We start from the raw sequence: 17,972 nt of genomic DNA on the forward strand, positions 1-17,972 counted from the left end.
GCAAATCCACAGGGAAAAGGCAAGTCCACAAAGCAAAAGCAAGTCCAGAAGGCACATTCAGAGTTCATGCTGGCTGGGGAATTCTGGGAATTGGAGTCCACAAGTCTTAAAATTGCCAAGGTTGGACCCCACCCTGCTCTACTCAGTTCAAATGAATTCATTTCATGAGACTGAGAGTGACCACTTCTTAGGACCTTGGGAGAAATGCAACACAAGCCAAGAAGAACGCAACTTTGGATGCAACCCCGGAGGGTTGCTATTTATATCCCAATAAACTAGGGTGGCTTCCCACTCACTGCTCAGGTTGCTGATGCTTTTGCCAAGGGATTTTTCCCATGGCCCGTTATTGGATCCTTTTAAACTAGATATGAAGCAGTAAATCTTCATGAGAACGTGGGTAAGAAGAGAAGAGCGTTTGCCATAAGCCAGTAATAGACCTTTCTCTCTGTGAGTTCAATGAATATGGGGCTGATCAGGGCATGGAAAGAAAGAGCTTCAAAAAATGGTCCCTTTTGATTTGAAGCTCTCCCCTCTCTTCCTTCTCATCTCAGTGGGCTTCAAACTGCTTGGCAAATCAACCTAAGCTACTCTGATGAGACAGAGTACAGGGTAACACAGTTGGAAGGGATCTTGGAGGTCTTCCAATCCAGCCCCCTGCTCAAGGAAGGAAACCTTATTCCATTCCAGACAAACAGTTGTTCAATCTCTTCTTGAAAAGCTCCAGGGATGGAGTCACCCAAAACTTCCGAAGGCTGGTCAATTGTTCTCACTGCTAGGAAATTTCTCTTTAGTTCTATATTGGGTCTTTCTTTAAGGATCTTCCCTCAATTACTTCTTGTCCTGTCCTCAGGTGCTTTGGAGAATAAGTTGGCCCTCCCTCTCTCTCTCTCTCTCTCTTTTTTAAAATACATTTTATTGTGTGTTTGTTTTTACAACAGCCATCTTTAGTGCTTAGTAAACAACGCGTTGTCTGGGTTCGTATATTTAAAAACAATCGATAATAGTGGGTTTTTTTTGTAAAAGAAAAAGGTGCCGGAACTCACACACGTCATACAACCCGCCTTGCCTACCCTACAAGGTTCCATCCAAAAAAAGGTGCCGGAACTCCGTTCTGAGCGTTCTAGGACAAAAAAAAAGCCCTGGTAATAATTAATTTCTATAATTCCATAATCAATACATTAGTTAATGATACATTTCCTTGATCTTCTCTTCTTCCAGTAGCAGTCTCCTTTGCCAACATTAATTCTTAATACTTTCGATACACACGAGGTTGGATATAAGCATTTTTCTTGTGTTCTTGTGTACAAATAACAATAACACCAACATATAACATCTTATCTTTCAGTTGTATTTGTACAGCTGAATTTGTACAAATTTGCACAATTGGATTCCCCTTCTCTCTGGCAGCCCCTCAAGTAGAGGCACACTGCTATCGTATCGCCCTAGTTCTCCTCTTCCTTAGACTAGACGTGCCCAATTCCCGCAACCGTTCATCATAAATGGAACGGATGCTTTTTTTAGTTTCTCCCAAGGAAAGAAGTGAATGTTCAGAATCTGCTCAGCATGAAATCCTCTTGGCACAGAGCGACCCTTGTTTTCTGCACCTTCTTCCCTGCGATTTGTTCAAATATAGCTGCTGTCCCGTATCACGGCTGACCTCTTAACAAGAACAAGCTTTCCTTTATTCCAGGAATGCAACTAGTTTATTACAAGGATCCTTTCACTCTCTTTCAGTCAGAGTTATAAAGTGAGAAACTGTTCTTTGGAAACCAAGTCCTCAACCTCTCTGGGACTTTGTTTAGACAGCCCATTAGAATAGGGCAAGGGTAGGCAACCTTGGCTCTTTTATGACTCATGGACTTCAACTCCCAGAATTCCTGAGCCAGCATAGCTGACTCAGGAATTCTGGGAGTTGAAGTCCATGAGTCATAAAAGAGCCAAGGTTGCCTATCGCTGGAATAGGGTTTCTACATGTAGTGATACTACTGTGGGGTTCCTGGTGTTCTCTGAGCTTGGTGGTTTTCTTGCAGATGTTTCATTGCCAAACTAGGTAACATCATCAGTGCTAGAAGGGAGTGGGTTTGGGAGGAGGAGGAGGAAGAGGAAGAGGAAGAGGAAGAGGAAGAGGAAGAAGAAGAAGAAGAAGAAGAAGAAGAAGAAGAAGAAGAAGAAGAAGAAGAAGAAGAAGAAGGCAGCTAGATTCCGATGTGCATGGATCAGGAAAGATGCCAGGCAAGGCTTGCAGTACAACGTTTATTGAGAGTAGACTGGACTGGGGAAATAGGGGTTACCTGGCCACTATTTGTACCTGTCCAGGTGTGCGCTCGACCAATAGATTCAAACCTTGGTTTCCCGCCTAAGTTGGCATCCAATAGCTTTAACTTGGCTTTCCCGCCAAACAGCTGCTACCTGGCTGCAGCTGTTCAGCCTTGCGCCCCCTGGTGGCACTTGCAAGACATTTCTGCCCACATACATAACAAAGAAGAAGAAGAAGACGACTGGGGGGGTCCTTGGTGTTCTCTGAGCTTGGTGGTTTTCTTGCAGATGTTTTATTTCCACCAAGGATTCCCACGGTATTACTACATGTATTAATCCTACTCCAATGGGATGTCTAAATGAAGTCCCAGAGAGGTTTGGGACTTGGTTTGCAAAGGTCTTCTACCTGCATATACCTGATTTTTAATCATGTGACTTTTTCAGGGCTGTTGTAACTTCCAACAGCTGCTAAATAGGTTGAAAGCCAAAGACAGCCGGTGAATTGGAGCTATGAGTCACACACACTTTTTTTTCTTTAATTCTCAGCTGACCAAGAATTAGTTTTATCCCCAAACTCTGAAAGTTTTGCTTACAGTACATAATCTCTTCCAATCAAGTGCGACACACATGACCTGGGAAAAGAAGGTTAAATATTTCCCTTGGTTAAAAGTTTTATTGCCGATTTCCTACATTTCCCAAAAGCGAACCATGATACAGGCAGTCCTCGAATTCCGACCACAATATAGCCCCAAATTTATGTTGTTAAGCGGGACATTTGTTAAGGGAATTTGTCCCATTTTGCAATCTTTATTGCCACAGTTGTTAAGTGAATCACTGCAGTTGTGAAGTAACACAATTGTTAAGTGAATCTGGCTACTCCATTGACTTTGCTTGTCAGATGGTCACCAAAGGTGATCACATGATCCCGGGACGCTGCAGCCATCATAAATATGTCAAGTGTCTGGATTTTAATCATGTGACCACGAGGAAGCTGCAGCAGTCATAAGTGTGAAAAATGGCCCTAAGCCACTTTTTTCACTGCCGTTGTGACTTCAAATGGCCACTGAATGAATAGTTGTAAGTTGGTAACTATCTGTATTTAGCCAGATCTAAACCAACAGGATCCTGAGTTATTGTCCCTTTAGTGGCTACACTTTTGGGGAGGAGCCGAAATTCCCTTCAAAAAAATGCTCTTAAATGGTATTGAAGTAATACTTATAATTGCTTTTCCCCAAGTGAGTTTCAAATAGACAACCCAACTTTGAACAAGTGAATTGAAATAAAACTGTGGATACATTTTTTTTTTAAAAAAATCAAACATGACGAAAGGAAAAAGCAGGAGAGAAAAAACTGGTTATCTTTCACTGCCACCTAGTGGCACAACTTAGGAAAGCAGCAAGCACCAAAGATAGCACTTCGCACTTAGACTTATATACTGCTTCACAGTGCTTAACAGCCCTCTCTAAGCGGTTTACAGAGTCAGCGTATTGCCCCCAACAATCTGGGTCCTCATTTTATCAATCTTGGAAAGACGGAAGGCTGAGTCAACCTTGAGCTGGTGGAAGGATCGAACTCCTGGCAGTGAGCTGAATTAGCCTGCTATACTGCATTCTAACCACTGCACCACCATAGCTCCATAGTGCTTTACAGCTTTTACCGCTCCATAGTGCTTTACTTTCTGGGCAAACTGCTAAGCTTGTAAGCCGCCCTGAGTCTTCGGAGAAGGGCGGGATATAAATGGAATAATAATAATAAAAAATGTCAGCATGTTGCCCCCAATAATCTGGGTCCTCATTTCGGAAGGATGGAAGGCCGAGTCAACCTTGACCCCAGTCAGGATCGAACTCCTGGCAGTGGGCAGAGTCAGCCTGCAATACTGCATCCTAACCACTGCGCCACTACAACTCTTCTCTTCAAGAGTCTTCCAGGGTGCCCACTAGTTTCATGTGTTGATCTGGAATAAAATGCCTCTCACCATCTCCACTTGTTCACCAAGTTACCTTTTCTGCTATGTGCAAGGAAGAAGGAAAAAGAAGAATAAAGAATATTTGTGGAGCAGACCAAGGGAACTTGATTAACAGGACAGGCATGTTTTTGAGAAATTGGAACGTTACTCAACATCTGCTTGGTCTGAAGATAGCAGCAAGTCAAATGGAGGAGAAAGGCATTGTGTAAATAAACAAGGACCAGGAAACGGCTTTGAGCAAGATCTTGAAGTTGCTTCCAGACCAGCAAAGCTGGCTGACGTGACTCTTACCATATTGTCATCTTAACACTATTTTACAAGAACTGGAGCATAATTCAAACACTGTGAACTCCACTCTTATTCCAAGAGAATGGCTGTTGCTCCCTTTTGAAGCCTAACGCATGATTTTTGGAAGGATGTGCCACTTGATTAAAATGCACATCCAATTTTTGCAATATAATAATTCTAATTTAATTCCCTTTTAGAATAGAATTATACACTATTCTATCTTAAAAACAAATTCATCACCTGCTGTTGATCCAAAAACAAGAAATGAACTGTTACAAATTTCCTACAATAGGAAGTTACACATTTCCCAGTTTATTTTCCTAATTTAATTCACCACTTGAAGCTGTATTAACTTATCATATTAAAAGACATAACAGATTTCAAGAGGACATTGTAGGAAGAGAGTTTACCACAATCTAGGGTACTTAAGTATCAGAAGAAAAGCCAATTTTGTAAATGGCAAATATATTCATCTGCTGGAGGTCATTGCATTTCTGAGTTTTAGATTTTGAAGAACAAGATATAATCCACAAATGAGAGAGGGAAGATATACCCTCCAGTATGATGCCCTAATTTGATTTAATTTAATTTAATTTAATACTTAGCAACTGGCTCACCATTATTGCAATTGCAGCATTCCATGATCACGTGACCATGATTTGCAATTTTTTATTTTTGCCAGTTGCCAGCATTTATTTCCAGTTTCCCGATGGATTGTAGGAGAAAATTGGCAAAAAAAACCAAAAAAACCCCACCCCTTGGGCAAACTTAGGTTGTGCTCAATGACTGCAACTTTCCCTCAACAATGATGTCAAAAAATCAGGTCCAGTCACGTGAAGTCTCAACTTACGACTGCAATGACTTATAGTTGTTAATTCCAAGCTCAACTTGTAAGCTGAGAACTGCCTGCACTGGTCTGATGTTACGGTGACAATACGTTTATCTGAGGCTCACACACAGTGCAGAAAAAGTAGTAACCTTTGTTTCAATCCCAAAGGTGCTTTTTCAGGAGGCAACTGGACTTTCTTGATTTTCCTTTGAAGAGGTTTCGCTTCCCTTCCAAGAAGCTTCCTCAGCTCTGACTGGATGGTGGGGGAATGGAAGGATTTATACTCCTTGCAGACGGCTGGTCATTTGCCTTCTTTTAGAGAGTCGTTGAGGCCGCTTGGAGGTTTGTCTGTGTCCTCGGGGTCACCTGAGTGGTGCAAATGGGTGTGGAGCCTTCTTGGCTGCAGGATATTTTCTGCCCTGGGTCCCTTCACCGTTGAAGATGGGCGCAAGGCTGTTGGGGATGAATCCATGTTGTCTGCATCCCAAACTGAAGCGCAGATGGTTCCTGGAGTCTGCAATGTTTTCTGGAAATCCGTTCATTCTCCCACACCATTCAAAGTGCCTAGTTTGGAACGAACACCCCAAATATGACCGTTTTTCACACTTATGACAGTTGCAGCATCACTGCAACTGGTCACGTGATCAGACTTCAGTTGCTTGGCAACTGACTCAAATTTATGGTGGTGTCCCAGGGTCACGTGACCCCCTTTTGTGACCTTTTGACAAGCAAAGTCAATGGGGAAGCCAGATTCACCTCACCACCATGTTACTAATTTAACAACTGCAGTGGTTCATTTAATCAGAACGGTCATAAGCTGGGACAAAGTTCAATTAACAACTGTCTCACTTAGAAAACAGAAATGTTGGGTTCAATTGTGGTGGTAAGTGGAGAATGACCTGTAATCCACAGGGTCAAATCCACACCATAAATTGTCACATTATCTCAGGCTTCCTTCAGCAGCCAATAAAAACAAGATGCAACTTCATTGCTGTAATGTCATTTATTTGATTAAAATATAGAAAGGTAAACTTTGGAAAACTCTTCAAGTCAGAAAAGAGGAAACGTGACATGTTACTTCTCACCAAAATGCACACTCCACACTTCCAATAACTCTACCTTAAAAATGAGTTGGATTATTAAAGGGATAAAACACCTGAGAATCACTTTTGAAATATAAAATATTCCACCAGATTACCCATTCTGGTATATTAATTATCAAGTATCATAGGCATAAATAGGGATCCCAAATGACATAGGAATATCGAGTATTTTTAGGCCACTGTATGATTGTTAAAGAAAGCAACACCATTTCACAGAGATTCCATAAGCTTAAGAAGGAATTTGATTTCTTATGAAAATCTAAAAATTCTCCCCGATAACAATGAGATTTAACTACACAGTGACTGAATAGTCTATAACAGGGGTCTTCAAACTTGGCCTTTTTATAACTTGTGGACTTCAACTCCCAGAATTTCTCAGCTAGGCACGCTGGCTGAGGAATTCTGGGAGTTGAAGTCCACAAGTCATAAAAGGGCCAAGTTTGAAGACCCCTGGTCTATAATCTTAAAAAATATCTTCCATGGTTCAAGGACTTCTAAAGCAGAGGGGAAAGGAAGTTTCCTCTGAAGCTCAAATGTCAAAATATAAATGAAATAAAAACTGCAAAAACTACAAGGGTCTTCAAACTTGGCCCTTTTATGACTTGTGGACTTCACCTCCCAGAATCCCTCAGCTAAGCTAGCTGAGGAATTCTGGGAGTTGAAGTCCACAAGTCATAAAAGGGCAAAGTTTGAAGACCCCCTGAACTACAACATTGCAAATGCAAGAGGGTGTGTATGTGCATATGGAGGGGAGGATACGTAAATGGGGTGGGGAATGTTGGAGGGCAGAAAATTGCTTGCAAAGAAGGAAGGTGTGTTGACACTAACCAGAAGGACTTGCAAGATTAACTCATTTTGTAAGGGCTAAAGCAAACACAGTTAAAGAGATCTGCCCGATGGTTCACAGCAAGGGCTGCTGGCCTTTAGTTACCAGCAATTCCACTCCAATCAAGAATATCAAAGCTTCTTTTGAAGTCCAAATCCACTAGGAACTTTTCTAAAACCTACGCATCAGATTCACAAGCTTCCAAAACAGTTGCAGGAACTGGGCCGGTCTAGTCTAGCGAAGAGAAAGATTAGGGGTGACATGATAGCTGTCTTGCAATATTTGAGGGGCTGCCAGAGAGAAGAGGGGGTCAAGCTATTCTCCAAAGCGCCTGAAGGCAGGACAAGAAGCAACGGATGGAAACTATCCAAGAAGAGAAGCAACCCGGAATTAAGGAGAAACTTCCCAACAGTGAGAATAATTAACCAGTGGAACTACTTGCCTCAAGAAGCAGTGAAAGCTCCAACACTGGAAGTTTTTAAGAAGAGTTTGGACAACCATTTGTCTGTAATGGTATAGGATCTCCTGCTCATGTGTGTGTGTGTGTGTGTGTGTGTGTGTATGGGGAGGGGGGGTGGACTAGAAGACCTTCAAGTTCCCTTCCAACTCTGTTATTCTGTTCTGCTAACTGCATATGTCAATTCAACAGGACCCTTTGTTGGGTATCATTTGCCTGTAATTTGCCACCACAGGCATGAAAAATCCTGTGGTGCCCTCAAAAAATTTGCATTTGTCAAGAAAAGTCCACCTGCAATGCAAAAAATACTTTGCTCATTGCACATGGAGCCTTTCAGGATTATATGACTGACAGGTTTTGCAACGCAAACAAGGTCACAAAATCGTTAACCAGCCAGCAGACTCATAAAGGGCTGTTATAAAATAAATGACTCTCTGAAACTCCAAGTGATAAGAAGTCAATTATTCCATGAACTCTCTCAGCAACAGCTGGCTAACAAGCCTAAAGCTAAGCACAAATGTCTTTATGACAGTCCTTGACTTGCAACGGTTTGTTTAGTGACCATTCAAAGTTACAGCGGCACTGAAAAAAATGACTTATGACCATTTTTCACACTTACGACCATTGCAATCTCTCCATGGTCATGTATCAAAATTCAGACGCTTGGCAACTGGCTCATATTTATGACGGTCGCTGTGTCCCGGGGTCATGTTATCCCCTTTTGCAACCTTCAGACAAGCAAAGTCAATGGGGAGGTCAGATTCACTTAACACCAGTGTTGCTAACTTAACAATTGCAGTGATTCACTAAACAATTGTGTCAAGAAAGGTCGTAAAAACAGGCAAAATACTCTTTAACAACGGTCTCAGCAACAGAAATCTTGGGCTCAATTATGTTCGTCAGTCGAGAACTACCTGTATACACTTTTCATTGGCTATATCTACATAATAGACTAACTGTTAATTAACCAACTGAATTTATCCCAAACGTGTCAATACCATCCTAAGGGATCAGCAACACATAGTAGTTATCAATGAGTAAATATTGTGTAAACAACAAATGCTGGGCTATCTCCCCAGCATTTAAGAACAGGCCAAACCTAAGATCCGAATTAAATCGTTAAGTTTCCAACATTCATATTTAATCATCAGTTTGCTTGGAGGAAGTCCCTGTATAAGGAAAACAGCATCGTTTCCCAATCATGTTCTGCTAGCCACACCCTTCATATCAAACTTCTAATGATTTCAAATGATGACACTCAATTTCCCTGTGCCGTTTCACGAGAAATCAACTTCACCGGCTTGAAAAATTACGGAGCTGAGGATTATTTTCCAGAAAAGCTACACAACAGACTGAATTTATTCTTCATGGGTTGAGAAGCATCGACCTCACTTCCTGCTACAGTCCAATTATTCACAGCTTTTTGAAGCCTGATGCTCTCCAGGTGTCAGCTTCCAGCTTGCTGGATGCCCTTCGCCAGCATCTCCCAGAATTCCCCAGCCCTTCGTCATGTCACCTGAGGAATGATGGGATGTCCCGGGAAGGAGAAGTCAGGCTTGGTCTCCCTAATCATCTCCATCCTCATTCAGGTGCCGGTATTTGAAATGGACCACCGTCATGAGGAGGCCACCCAGGATACAGGCAGAGCCCAAGACCAGGTAGGTAATGCCCAGGAAGGGATTCTTACCCCCCATCCAGGAGAGGGTGCTCAAGATGACCTTCTTGGTACCATGGAAACCCAGCACGGGGTAATTGTAGCTGATGTTCAGGTAGTACGTGCCCGGGGGCAGTGCCATCGAGAAGTTGTCGTGGCGGATGCGGGCGTAAAGCTTTCGGAAAGTGGGCAGGGCAGCCGTGCGCATCCAGACAATGAACTCCTCGTTGACAAAGCCCGTGTTGTTGACGTCGTAGGGGTCCAGCTTGCAGACCTGCCGGGACCAGAAGGGAGGCTTGGCCGTGCCGCTGAAGGCCAGGCACAAGCTGTTGTTGACCGGCTCCGGGTTTTGGAACTTGACGTTGGTGTCGGTCCACCAGGAGATACCCCGCTTATCCAAGGTCACGTTAGCCAGAGAGCCGTTCTTCAGCTGGTAGTAGAGCTCAAAGGTGTCGTTGAAGAGGCTGTTGGCCACCGACCCGCAGGGCGCGATGGGCACCCCTTGGCTGTTGTACTGGTAGGGCTTGCACTCCTGGAAGGGGTGGCGCAGCGCCCAGGCGACCCCGCTGAGCTGCTCGTCGTCCCGGGAGATGCTGTAGCGCCGGTTGTTCTGGAAGTAGTTGGAGAGCTGGTAGTAGAGGCAGACGGGCAGCGGGAAGGCGGCGGGCAGCTGGAATCGCAGCCAGCACTGGCAGGAGGACAGCCGGCGCGGGTTGCTGCTGTTGGTCAGGCTGGCGCAGGTGGAGCAATTGGTGCCCGGCGCGCCGGTGTAGTCCAGCTCCAGCTCCTGGATGCCCTCCGAGCTGAAGTGAAGGCCCAGCCCGACGGCCAGGAAAGCCAGGCCCAGCCCGAAGAAGAGCGGCAGCACCGTGCCGGCCGACAGCAGCGGCTGCCAGGCCGGCAGGCGCTGCTGGGTGAAGGCCGTGTTGTCCGGCCGGTTCTGCGACGGCGGCGGCGGCCGGCTGACGTTGTAAGAGCCCGAAGCCATGCTGCCCTCCGGCCGACCCGCCGCCGCCCTGCCTCGGAGCCCGCGACCGCGCCCTCGGAGTCGCCCGAGCCCGGAAGCCGCCGCCAAAGCCGCCGCCAGCAGGGCAGAGCCGAGCCGAGCCGAGCCGGGACACCTGGACGTGCGCGGCTCAGGTGAGGGCGGCGAGCTCGGACAGGTGGGCGGGGACGAGGCCGGCTGGGCCACGCCCCTCCGGCCTCACCTGCGCGCCGGGAAAGAAGGCGCAGGTGAGTCCGGGGCTCAGCAGGTGGCGCCCCCGCCCGATGGTTTCGAGCCGGGCCCCGCGGGCAGACTGGCGGGATGCCCTTCCAGGTGGGCCGTTCCGACTGCGCCGGCTGCCCGCTCCCCGCTGGTTACCTGCCGGGCGGCGGCTCCGTCTTTCGCCTCTCTCTCCACCTGGGCGACTGGAAGACACCTGGGCCCGGGAGCTGAAGGCCAGGCGCGGCCTTGGATTCAGGGAGGCAAGCAATGGTTCAGGGAGGACAGGCGGTGGAAAGGCTAGCCTCCGTCTAGACCAGGGGTAGGCAACCTCGGCTCTTTTATGACTCGTGGACTTCAACTCCCAGAATTCCTGAGTCAGCATAGTATAGCTGATTCAGGAATTCTGGGAGTTGAAGTCCACGAGTCATAAAAGAGCCGAGGTTGCCTACCCCTGGTCTAGAAGTTGCTCCCCTCGCTGGAGGTGGGCAGGAAGAGATTCGGCAACCCTTTTGTCGGAAATCTTACAAGGTTTTCTGCTTGACCAGAGGGTTGGTACTAACTATAGACCAGGGGTAGGCAACCTCGGCTCTTTTATGACTCATGGACTTCAACTCCCAGAATTCCTGAGCCAGCCATGCTGAGGGGAAAGGGAGAGGTTTCCAAGCTGAGCCATGCTGGCTCAGGAATTCTGGGAGTTGAAGTCCATGAGTCATAAAAGAGCCGAGGTTGCCTATCCCTGGACTAGATAGAAGACCTTCAGTGGTTTTTGTGTTTAAAAAAAAAAGAAAAAGGTGCCGGAACTCACACACCTCATACAACCCGCCTTGCCTACCCTACAAGGTTCCATCCAAAAAAGGTGCTGGAACTCCGTCGGTCCCTTCCGACTCTGTTATTCTCTACTCTGCTTTTGGAAGAGAGAAAAAGGGCCTTTCCGGCTTGGTGGCCCTCCTGCTGGCGCTCCCTGGCTTTTGTCTCTCCCCCTTCCCCTGGTTTGAATCTAAACATTAAGAAAACCAAGATCATGACATCCGGCCCTCTCAATTCCTGGCAAACAGATGGGGAAGAAATGGAGGTAGTGACAGATTTTGTTTTCCTGGGCTCCAAGATCACCGCAGATGGGGACTGTAGCCAAGAAATTAAAATTTCCTCGGGAGGAAAGCCATGGCAAATCTAGACAGCACACTAAAAAGCAGAGACATCACCCTGTCAACAAAAGTGTCAAGGCTATGGTCTTCCCAGTTGTAATGTATCGCAGTGAAAGTTGGATCATAAGAAAGGCTGAGCGCCAAAGAATTGAAGCCTTTGAACTATGGTGCTGGAGAAGAATCCTGCGAGTCCCTTGGACTGCAAGGCGATCAAACCGGTCAGTCCTAGAGGAGATCAACCCTGACTGCTCTTTAGAAGGCCAGATCCTGAAGCTAAAACTCAAATATTTTGGCCACCTAATGAGAAGGAAGGACTCACTGGAGAAGAGCCTAATGCTGGGAAAGGTTGAGGGCAAGAGAAGAAGGGGACGACAGAGAACGAGGTGGCTGGATGGAGTCACTGAAGCAGGAGGCGTGAGCTTAAATGGACTCCAGAAGATGGTAGAGGACAGGAAGGCCTGGAGGAACGTTGTCCATAGGGTCGTGATGGGTCAGACATGACTTCGCAACTAACAACAACAACAACTTCCCCAGGTCCATCTTGAGTTTATGAATCAGGAACATTGTACCTATCATAAGCCGGTGATTTGGTGCTTGGAGATGCCAGGGACCCTGCAATACCCAATTGAGCCACCAAGGAGCAATACATCCTCTAACTTCCCCTACATTTTCCCCATTGTCAGTCAATACCCCAACTAGCCCGAAGGGGACTGCCCTAAATCATCAATTATTAGTGGCTTTATTTTTCCCAATGGAAGCTGCAATATTCCAGTAAGGCACAGGAGCGCAGAATGTCTTATTATGCATTCCATTATATTGCCCTGTTTTCCCATTCCGTTTTCACTCACTGAAAGCCCTTGGTGGGCCAGCAGGGGGCAGCCTGTTCTACAGAGTTCCTTATATGTTTGGACATTAATATTAAGCTGGGGAAGGGAGGGAGAAATCTTGCCAGGATTTGATATATCAACCTATGGCCACAACTGAACCCAAAGCTTCTCTTGCTAAGTGAAACGGTGGTTAAATGAATTTTGCCCCATCTTGCAACCTTCCTTGCCATAGCTGTTCAGTGAATCGCTGCGGCTGTTAATTTAATCACACATTTGTTGAGTGAATCCAGCTTCCCCATTCGCTTTGCTTGTCAGAAGGTCGCAAAAGGGGATCACGTGAGCCCAGGCATGCTGCAGCCGTCGTAACTTTGAGCCACTTGGCAAGCGTCTGAATTTTGATCATACGACCGTGGGGATGCTGCAACGGTCATAAGTATGAAAAATGGTCACAAGTCACATCTTTCGGTGCCATTGTAACTTCACACGGTCGCTAACTGAACTGTTGTAAACTAAGGACCGCCAGCACCGCGGATTGCACCAGCCGGAAGGACAGAGGCATCTAACACCTGGTAAGGCAACAGCTGCTGAAAACGGAACAGCTGGTTTTATCTGTGGGCAGCCCAGCCACTGCAGAGAATAACCTCAAGGGAACAGAGGCCCTGACTGTTCTCTGCTTTATTTAGATCCCTGGGGTGATAGGCATTGCCTGCAAAGTCCCAACCTGTGGATCAGAGGGGGGGGGAAGAGGAAAAGTGGGATCTGCCCCAAATATTACAGCATGGGGAGCATCATGGATGGTTCCCAGACCCATCGTTTTTTTTCAGAGGCCCTTGGTGCTCTCTGAGATTGGTTGTTTTCTTGCAGGCATTTCATTACCAAACTAGGCAACATCATCAGTGCCAGAAGGGAGTGCTGGTTTGCAGTGAGGTTACTTAGCTGAGTAATGACACGTCTGCAAGAAAACAACCAAGCTCGGAGAGCACCAACCATTTCAACCCTCAGCTGCAAATGTACACTTGGAGTGTACACTTGGAGAGCAAGCAACTAAATTTCATTTTTAATGTGTGCTGTTGTGCCCACAGTAAAAGAAATGACAATAAAGGTTATCTAATATTTAAATATTCCCCTCTATCAGCACATCATTTATTTTTTCATCTCCTCGATGTCTGTTTTCCTTTCTTAATTCAAGAAATTGAATACATGCAGGAGTCTCTCAAAATCAGGCCCTTATTCTCTTTTGTCTACCTGGGGAGTTAAGGAACTGGAATCTGCCCCCCCCACACACACACACACAATGTTGTGGACAACTCCATGGATTTCAAACATTCTGCACTTTCCCAGAGTAACAGAATCTGAGCACAGTCCCATTCAAATATATGGCCTGTTTTGCCTTCACCTTTCACCTCCTCCTCGCAAACCCCACTCCCTTCTAGCACTGATAACGTTACCTAGTTTGGCAATGAAACATCTGGAGGAAAACTATCAAGCTCAGAGAACACCAAGGACCCCACAGTCTTTTTCCTCCTCCTCCTCCGTAGGTCTGCTCTTCTTGGTGGTCTCCCATCCAATTAATAACAGATCAAGTTTTGCTTAGGTTTTGGAACTCAGTAGCTGGTACAAATGCAACAAACATTTGAAAATGAAAAGCAAAGACCCTAATTTCTATTCACACAATACAGGTAGTCCTCGACTTATACCAGTTCATTTAGTCACCATTCAAAGTTACAAGGGCACTGAAAAAAAGTGACTTATGACCGTTTTTCACACGTATGGCCATTTCAGCATCCCCGTGATCAAAACTCAGATGCTTGATAACCGACTCATATTTATGACGGTTCCAATGTCCTGGGGTCATGCGATCAACTTTTGCAACCTTACGAGCAAGGTCAGTGGGAAAGCCAGATTCCCTGAATAACCGTGTTGCTAACTTAACAACTGCAGTGATTCATTTAACAACTGTGGGGGGAAAAGGTTGTAAAATGGGGTGGGGTGGGTGGGAAGAGTCACTTATTAAATGTTGAGCTTAGCAACAGAAATGTTGGGCTCAGGACTGCTTCCACAATGCAGCACACACACACACACACACTCCCTTTCCTTTTGGGGTGTGGCTTGTGTGAGAAATCCTCACAGTGCGGGGTGGCTTTGAAAAAATCCCCTCTGGCAAACAGCTTCAGGATTGCATCAGCCACTTAACCTGGGGCACACTTCCTCTCTTGCACAATGTGAAACCAGCACCTGATTCTATCCAGAAAGGCAGTGAGTCACACAAGACTGGCAAATTACAGGCTGCACTTTGAAATGCAGGTAACTGTCTCCAGGTGAATTTCTTCCATAAACCCATAACAATTATATCGCTATGGCCTGGGACTGCTTCTGAACAACAGGCAGCTCGGCTTCCTTACTGCAGATCTTGCTGTTGGCAAAAGATCTCTGCTGTTTGGTAAGCCCAGCAACTTGGTGGAGAAGACCATTTTTTAAAACCAGCAGAACTATTATGTTGCTAGAACAGTGTTTCTCAACCTTGGCAACTTTAAGATGGGTGGACTTCAACTCCCAGAATTCCCCAGCCTGCATGCTTTGAGGTGTGCGGACTTCAGCTCCCAGAATTCCCCAGCCAGCATGCTTTGAGGTGTGCGGACTTCAGCTCCCAGAATTCCCCAGCCAGCATGCTGTGAGATGGGTGGACTTCAGCTCCCAGAATTCCCCAGCCAGCATGCTGTGAGGTGGGTGGACTTCAGCTCCCAGAATTCCCCAGCCAGCATGCTGTGAGATGGGTGGACTTCAGCTCCCAGAATTCCCCAGCCAGCATGCTGTGAGGTGTGCGGACTTCAGCTCCCAGAATTCCCCAGCCAGCATGCTGTGAGGTGGGTGGACTTCAACTCCCAGAATTCCCTAGCCAGCATGTTGTGAGATGGGTGGACTTCAGCTCCCAGAATTCCCCAGCCAGCATGCTGTGAGGTGGGTGGACTTCAACTCCCAGAATTCCCTAGCCAGCATGCTGTGAGATGGGTGGACTTCACCTCCCAGAATTCCCCAGCCAGCATGCTTTGAGGTGTGCAGACTTCAGCTCCCAGAATTCCCCAGCCAGCATGCTGTGAGGTGGGTGGACTTCAGCTCCCAGAATTCTTCAGGAAAATGCTGGCTAGAGAATTCTGGGAACTGAAGTCTACACACCTTAAAGCTGCTGAGGTGTAGAAACACTGGATTAAACTGTCATCAGTGGGCCCGTCCCTTGTCTGTCATGACTCCCACACTCTGGAATGATTGCTGGATAACTCCCACTCTGATGACACTCCTATAATTGTTAAAAATTTGGTTATTCTCTTGAGTATCAAACAAGGTGATCGCTGAGCCTCTTGTGAATAGGATTTTGGCATCTCTCTCTTGGGACTGTCCATGAATTCTTTCTGTTTTGTTGTTGTTAGCTGCGAAGTCGTGTCCGACCCCTCGCAACCCAATGGACAACGTTCCTCCAGGCCTTCCTGTCCTCTACCCTCTTCTGGAGTCCATTTAAGCTCACGCCTCCTGCTTCAGTGACTCCATCCAGCCACCTCCTTCTCTGTCGTCCCCTTCTTCTCTTGCCCTCCACCTTTCCCAGCATTAGGCTCTTCTCCAGTGAGTCCTTCCTTCTCATTAGGTGGCCAAAGTATTTGAGTTTCCACTTCAGGATCTGGCCTTCTAAAGAGCAGTCAGGGTTGATCTCCTCTAGGACTGACCAGTTTGATCGCCTTGCAGTCCGAGGGACTCGCAGGAGTCTTCTCCAGCACCATAGTTCAAAGGCCTCCATTCTTTGGCGCTCAGCCTTTTTTATGGTCCAACTTTCACTGCCATACATTGCAACTGGGAAGACCATAGCCTTGACTATAGGCACTTTTGTTGACAGGGTGATGTCTCTGCTTTTTAGTGTGCTGTCTAGATTTGCCATGGCTTTCTGTTTATGAGGCTATTATTTTTGTAATTGTAAGTCACTCAGAGTTGAAATAAATAAACTAATAAGAATCTACCCTGGTAGGAAAATGCCAACAAAGTGCTTAACGGTGAGTAAAAAAGCAAAAATAAATAAAGATCTAAGGTGGTTTTAACTGCTTCCTCACTTCTAAACATTAAATATTGAATGTTATTTCTTATCTCTTGCGTTCCTATTTTGATTTCTGGCTCATTTGACTGGAGAAAGATCTTACAAGATCCTCAAGACTGAAATAGTTAAATTGGTTTCTGGCATAGAAAGTGGATGTGAAAACTAAATGGAACAATGAGTTGCTCCACTCTTATGCAACTGCTAATTGCGCTAATGATATATTGTATTGCTGTTTTCTTTTATCTGTTCTATTTTTTTTACTTTTTAAAGCACTTTTTATGTGTACCCTTTTTTCCCTTTCAAAATGTTTGTATTGTCATTATAATGATTCTTGAGATTCTTTGCTTTTTGTGTTATTTTTATAAAGGCAATTAAAAATAAATAACAAATTGCCCGGTTCTTGCTTCAGCTTAGAATGATGCAATTATTTCAGACTCACCTAACAAGTTCACTCAATCATTAATTCTATGCCAAGGACTCAAAATACCTGGCTGAAAGTTACCATTCCAGATTTGTACACGCCAACACAGAGATTTACAATCCTGTTTCTCAACCTTGGCAAATTGAAGATGGGTGGACCAACTCCCAGAATTCCCCAGCCAGAAGTGCTTTAGGGCTGGCTGGGGAATTCTGGGAGTTGGTCCACCCATCTTAAAGCATGCTGGCTGAGGAATTCTGGGAGTTGAAGTCCACCCATCTCACAGCATGCTGGCTGGGGAATTCTGGGAACTGAAGTCCTCTCATCTGACAACATGTTGGCTGGGGAATTCTGGGAACTGAAGTCCTCTCATCTCACAGTATGCTGGCTGGGGAATTCTGGGAACTGAAGTCCTCTCATCTCACAGCATGCTGGCTGGGGAATTCTGGGAGTTGAAGTCCACCCATCTTAAAGTGGTCAAGGTTGAAAAACAGTACTCCAGACAATAGAAGAAAACTACAGGATTTGGACCTCAGAGGTAGGCAAAAAACCAGATCAGAATCTGCAGAAGTCCCAAAACAGGCCCACAGCATGCAGGGACAGAGCCTCAGGAATCAGTTCAAAGAACTAGGGCTAGCAGCGGTGGGGGGGGAGACAATCTGCATTTGCCAGTCTACAGAGAAGGATTTTCAAATGCAAATGATTTGAGCTTGGCTCTAAAACCCCCAGCAAAAGAGCTTAACAAATACTGTAGATAAGATAGGAAAACATCAGCTACAAGCAGAACAGATAGGAACATGGAGATAAAAGGCTGAGACAGACATTTACATACTAAGGTAAACAGCAAATCCTTGTCCGTGTAAAATGAGCTGAAGACTCTAGATTAAAATAAGGAGGCAACTAGAGAAACAATGGGCA

General features: G+C 45.8%; 2 protein-coding genes across 3 annotated transcripts in view; both read right to left on the minus strand.

The window, feature by feature from the left end:
* Positions 1-4,247: 4,247 nt before the first annotated feature.
* Positions 4,248-17,972, minus strand: part of PLLP (plasmolipin) — a 286,192-nt gene continuing 272,467 nt past the window's right edge. Inside the window, exon 5 of the transcript XR_014027542.1 lies at positions 4,248-4,261. The gene's annotated coding sequence lies outside the window, so the exon portion shown is untranslated. The remainder of the gene's footprint in view (positions 4,262-17,972) is intronic.
* TMEM30B (transmembrane protein 30B) lies at positions 6,335-10,478 on the minus strand. Of its 2 annotated transcripts, XM_081335553.1 has the most exons (3): positions 7,152-10,478; positions 6,891-7,027; positions 6,335-6,745 (listed from the first exon to the last, which is right to left on the minus strand). In XM_081335553.1, the coding sequence occupies exon 1, from the start codon at positions 10,365-10,367 to the stop codon at positions 9,291-9,293; it is 1,077 nt and encodes a 358-aa protein (XP_081191679.1). In that variant the 5' UTR covers positions 10,368-10,478; the 3' UTR covers positions 6,335-6,745; positions 6,891-7,027; positions 7,152-9,290. The 2 variants fall into 2 exon arrangements, with proteins under 2 accessions (XP_081191679.1, XP_081191678.1); XM_081335552.1 differs by having other exon boundaries at positions 6,891-10,478.

The sequence above is a fragment of the Vipera berus genome (assembly GCF_964194415.1).
Source record: "Vipera berus genome assembly, chromosome: 10".
Lineage (NCBI taxonomy): Eukaryota > Metazoa > Chordata > Lepidosauria > Squamata > Viperidae > Vipera > Vipera berus.

What these genes read in the sequence shown, in the direction of transcription:
- TMEM30B (XM_081335553.1), bottom strand. Translation starts at nt 10,367, where the DNA reads ATGGCTTCGGGCTCTTACAACGTCAGCCGGCCGCCGCCGCCGTCGCAG.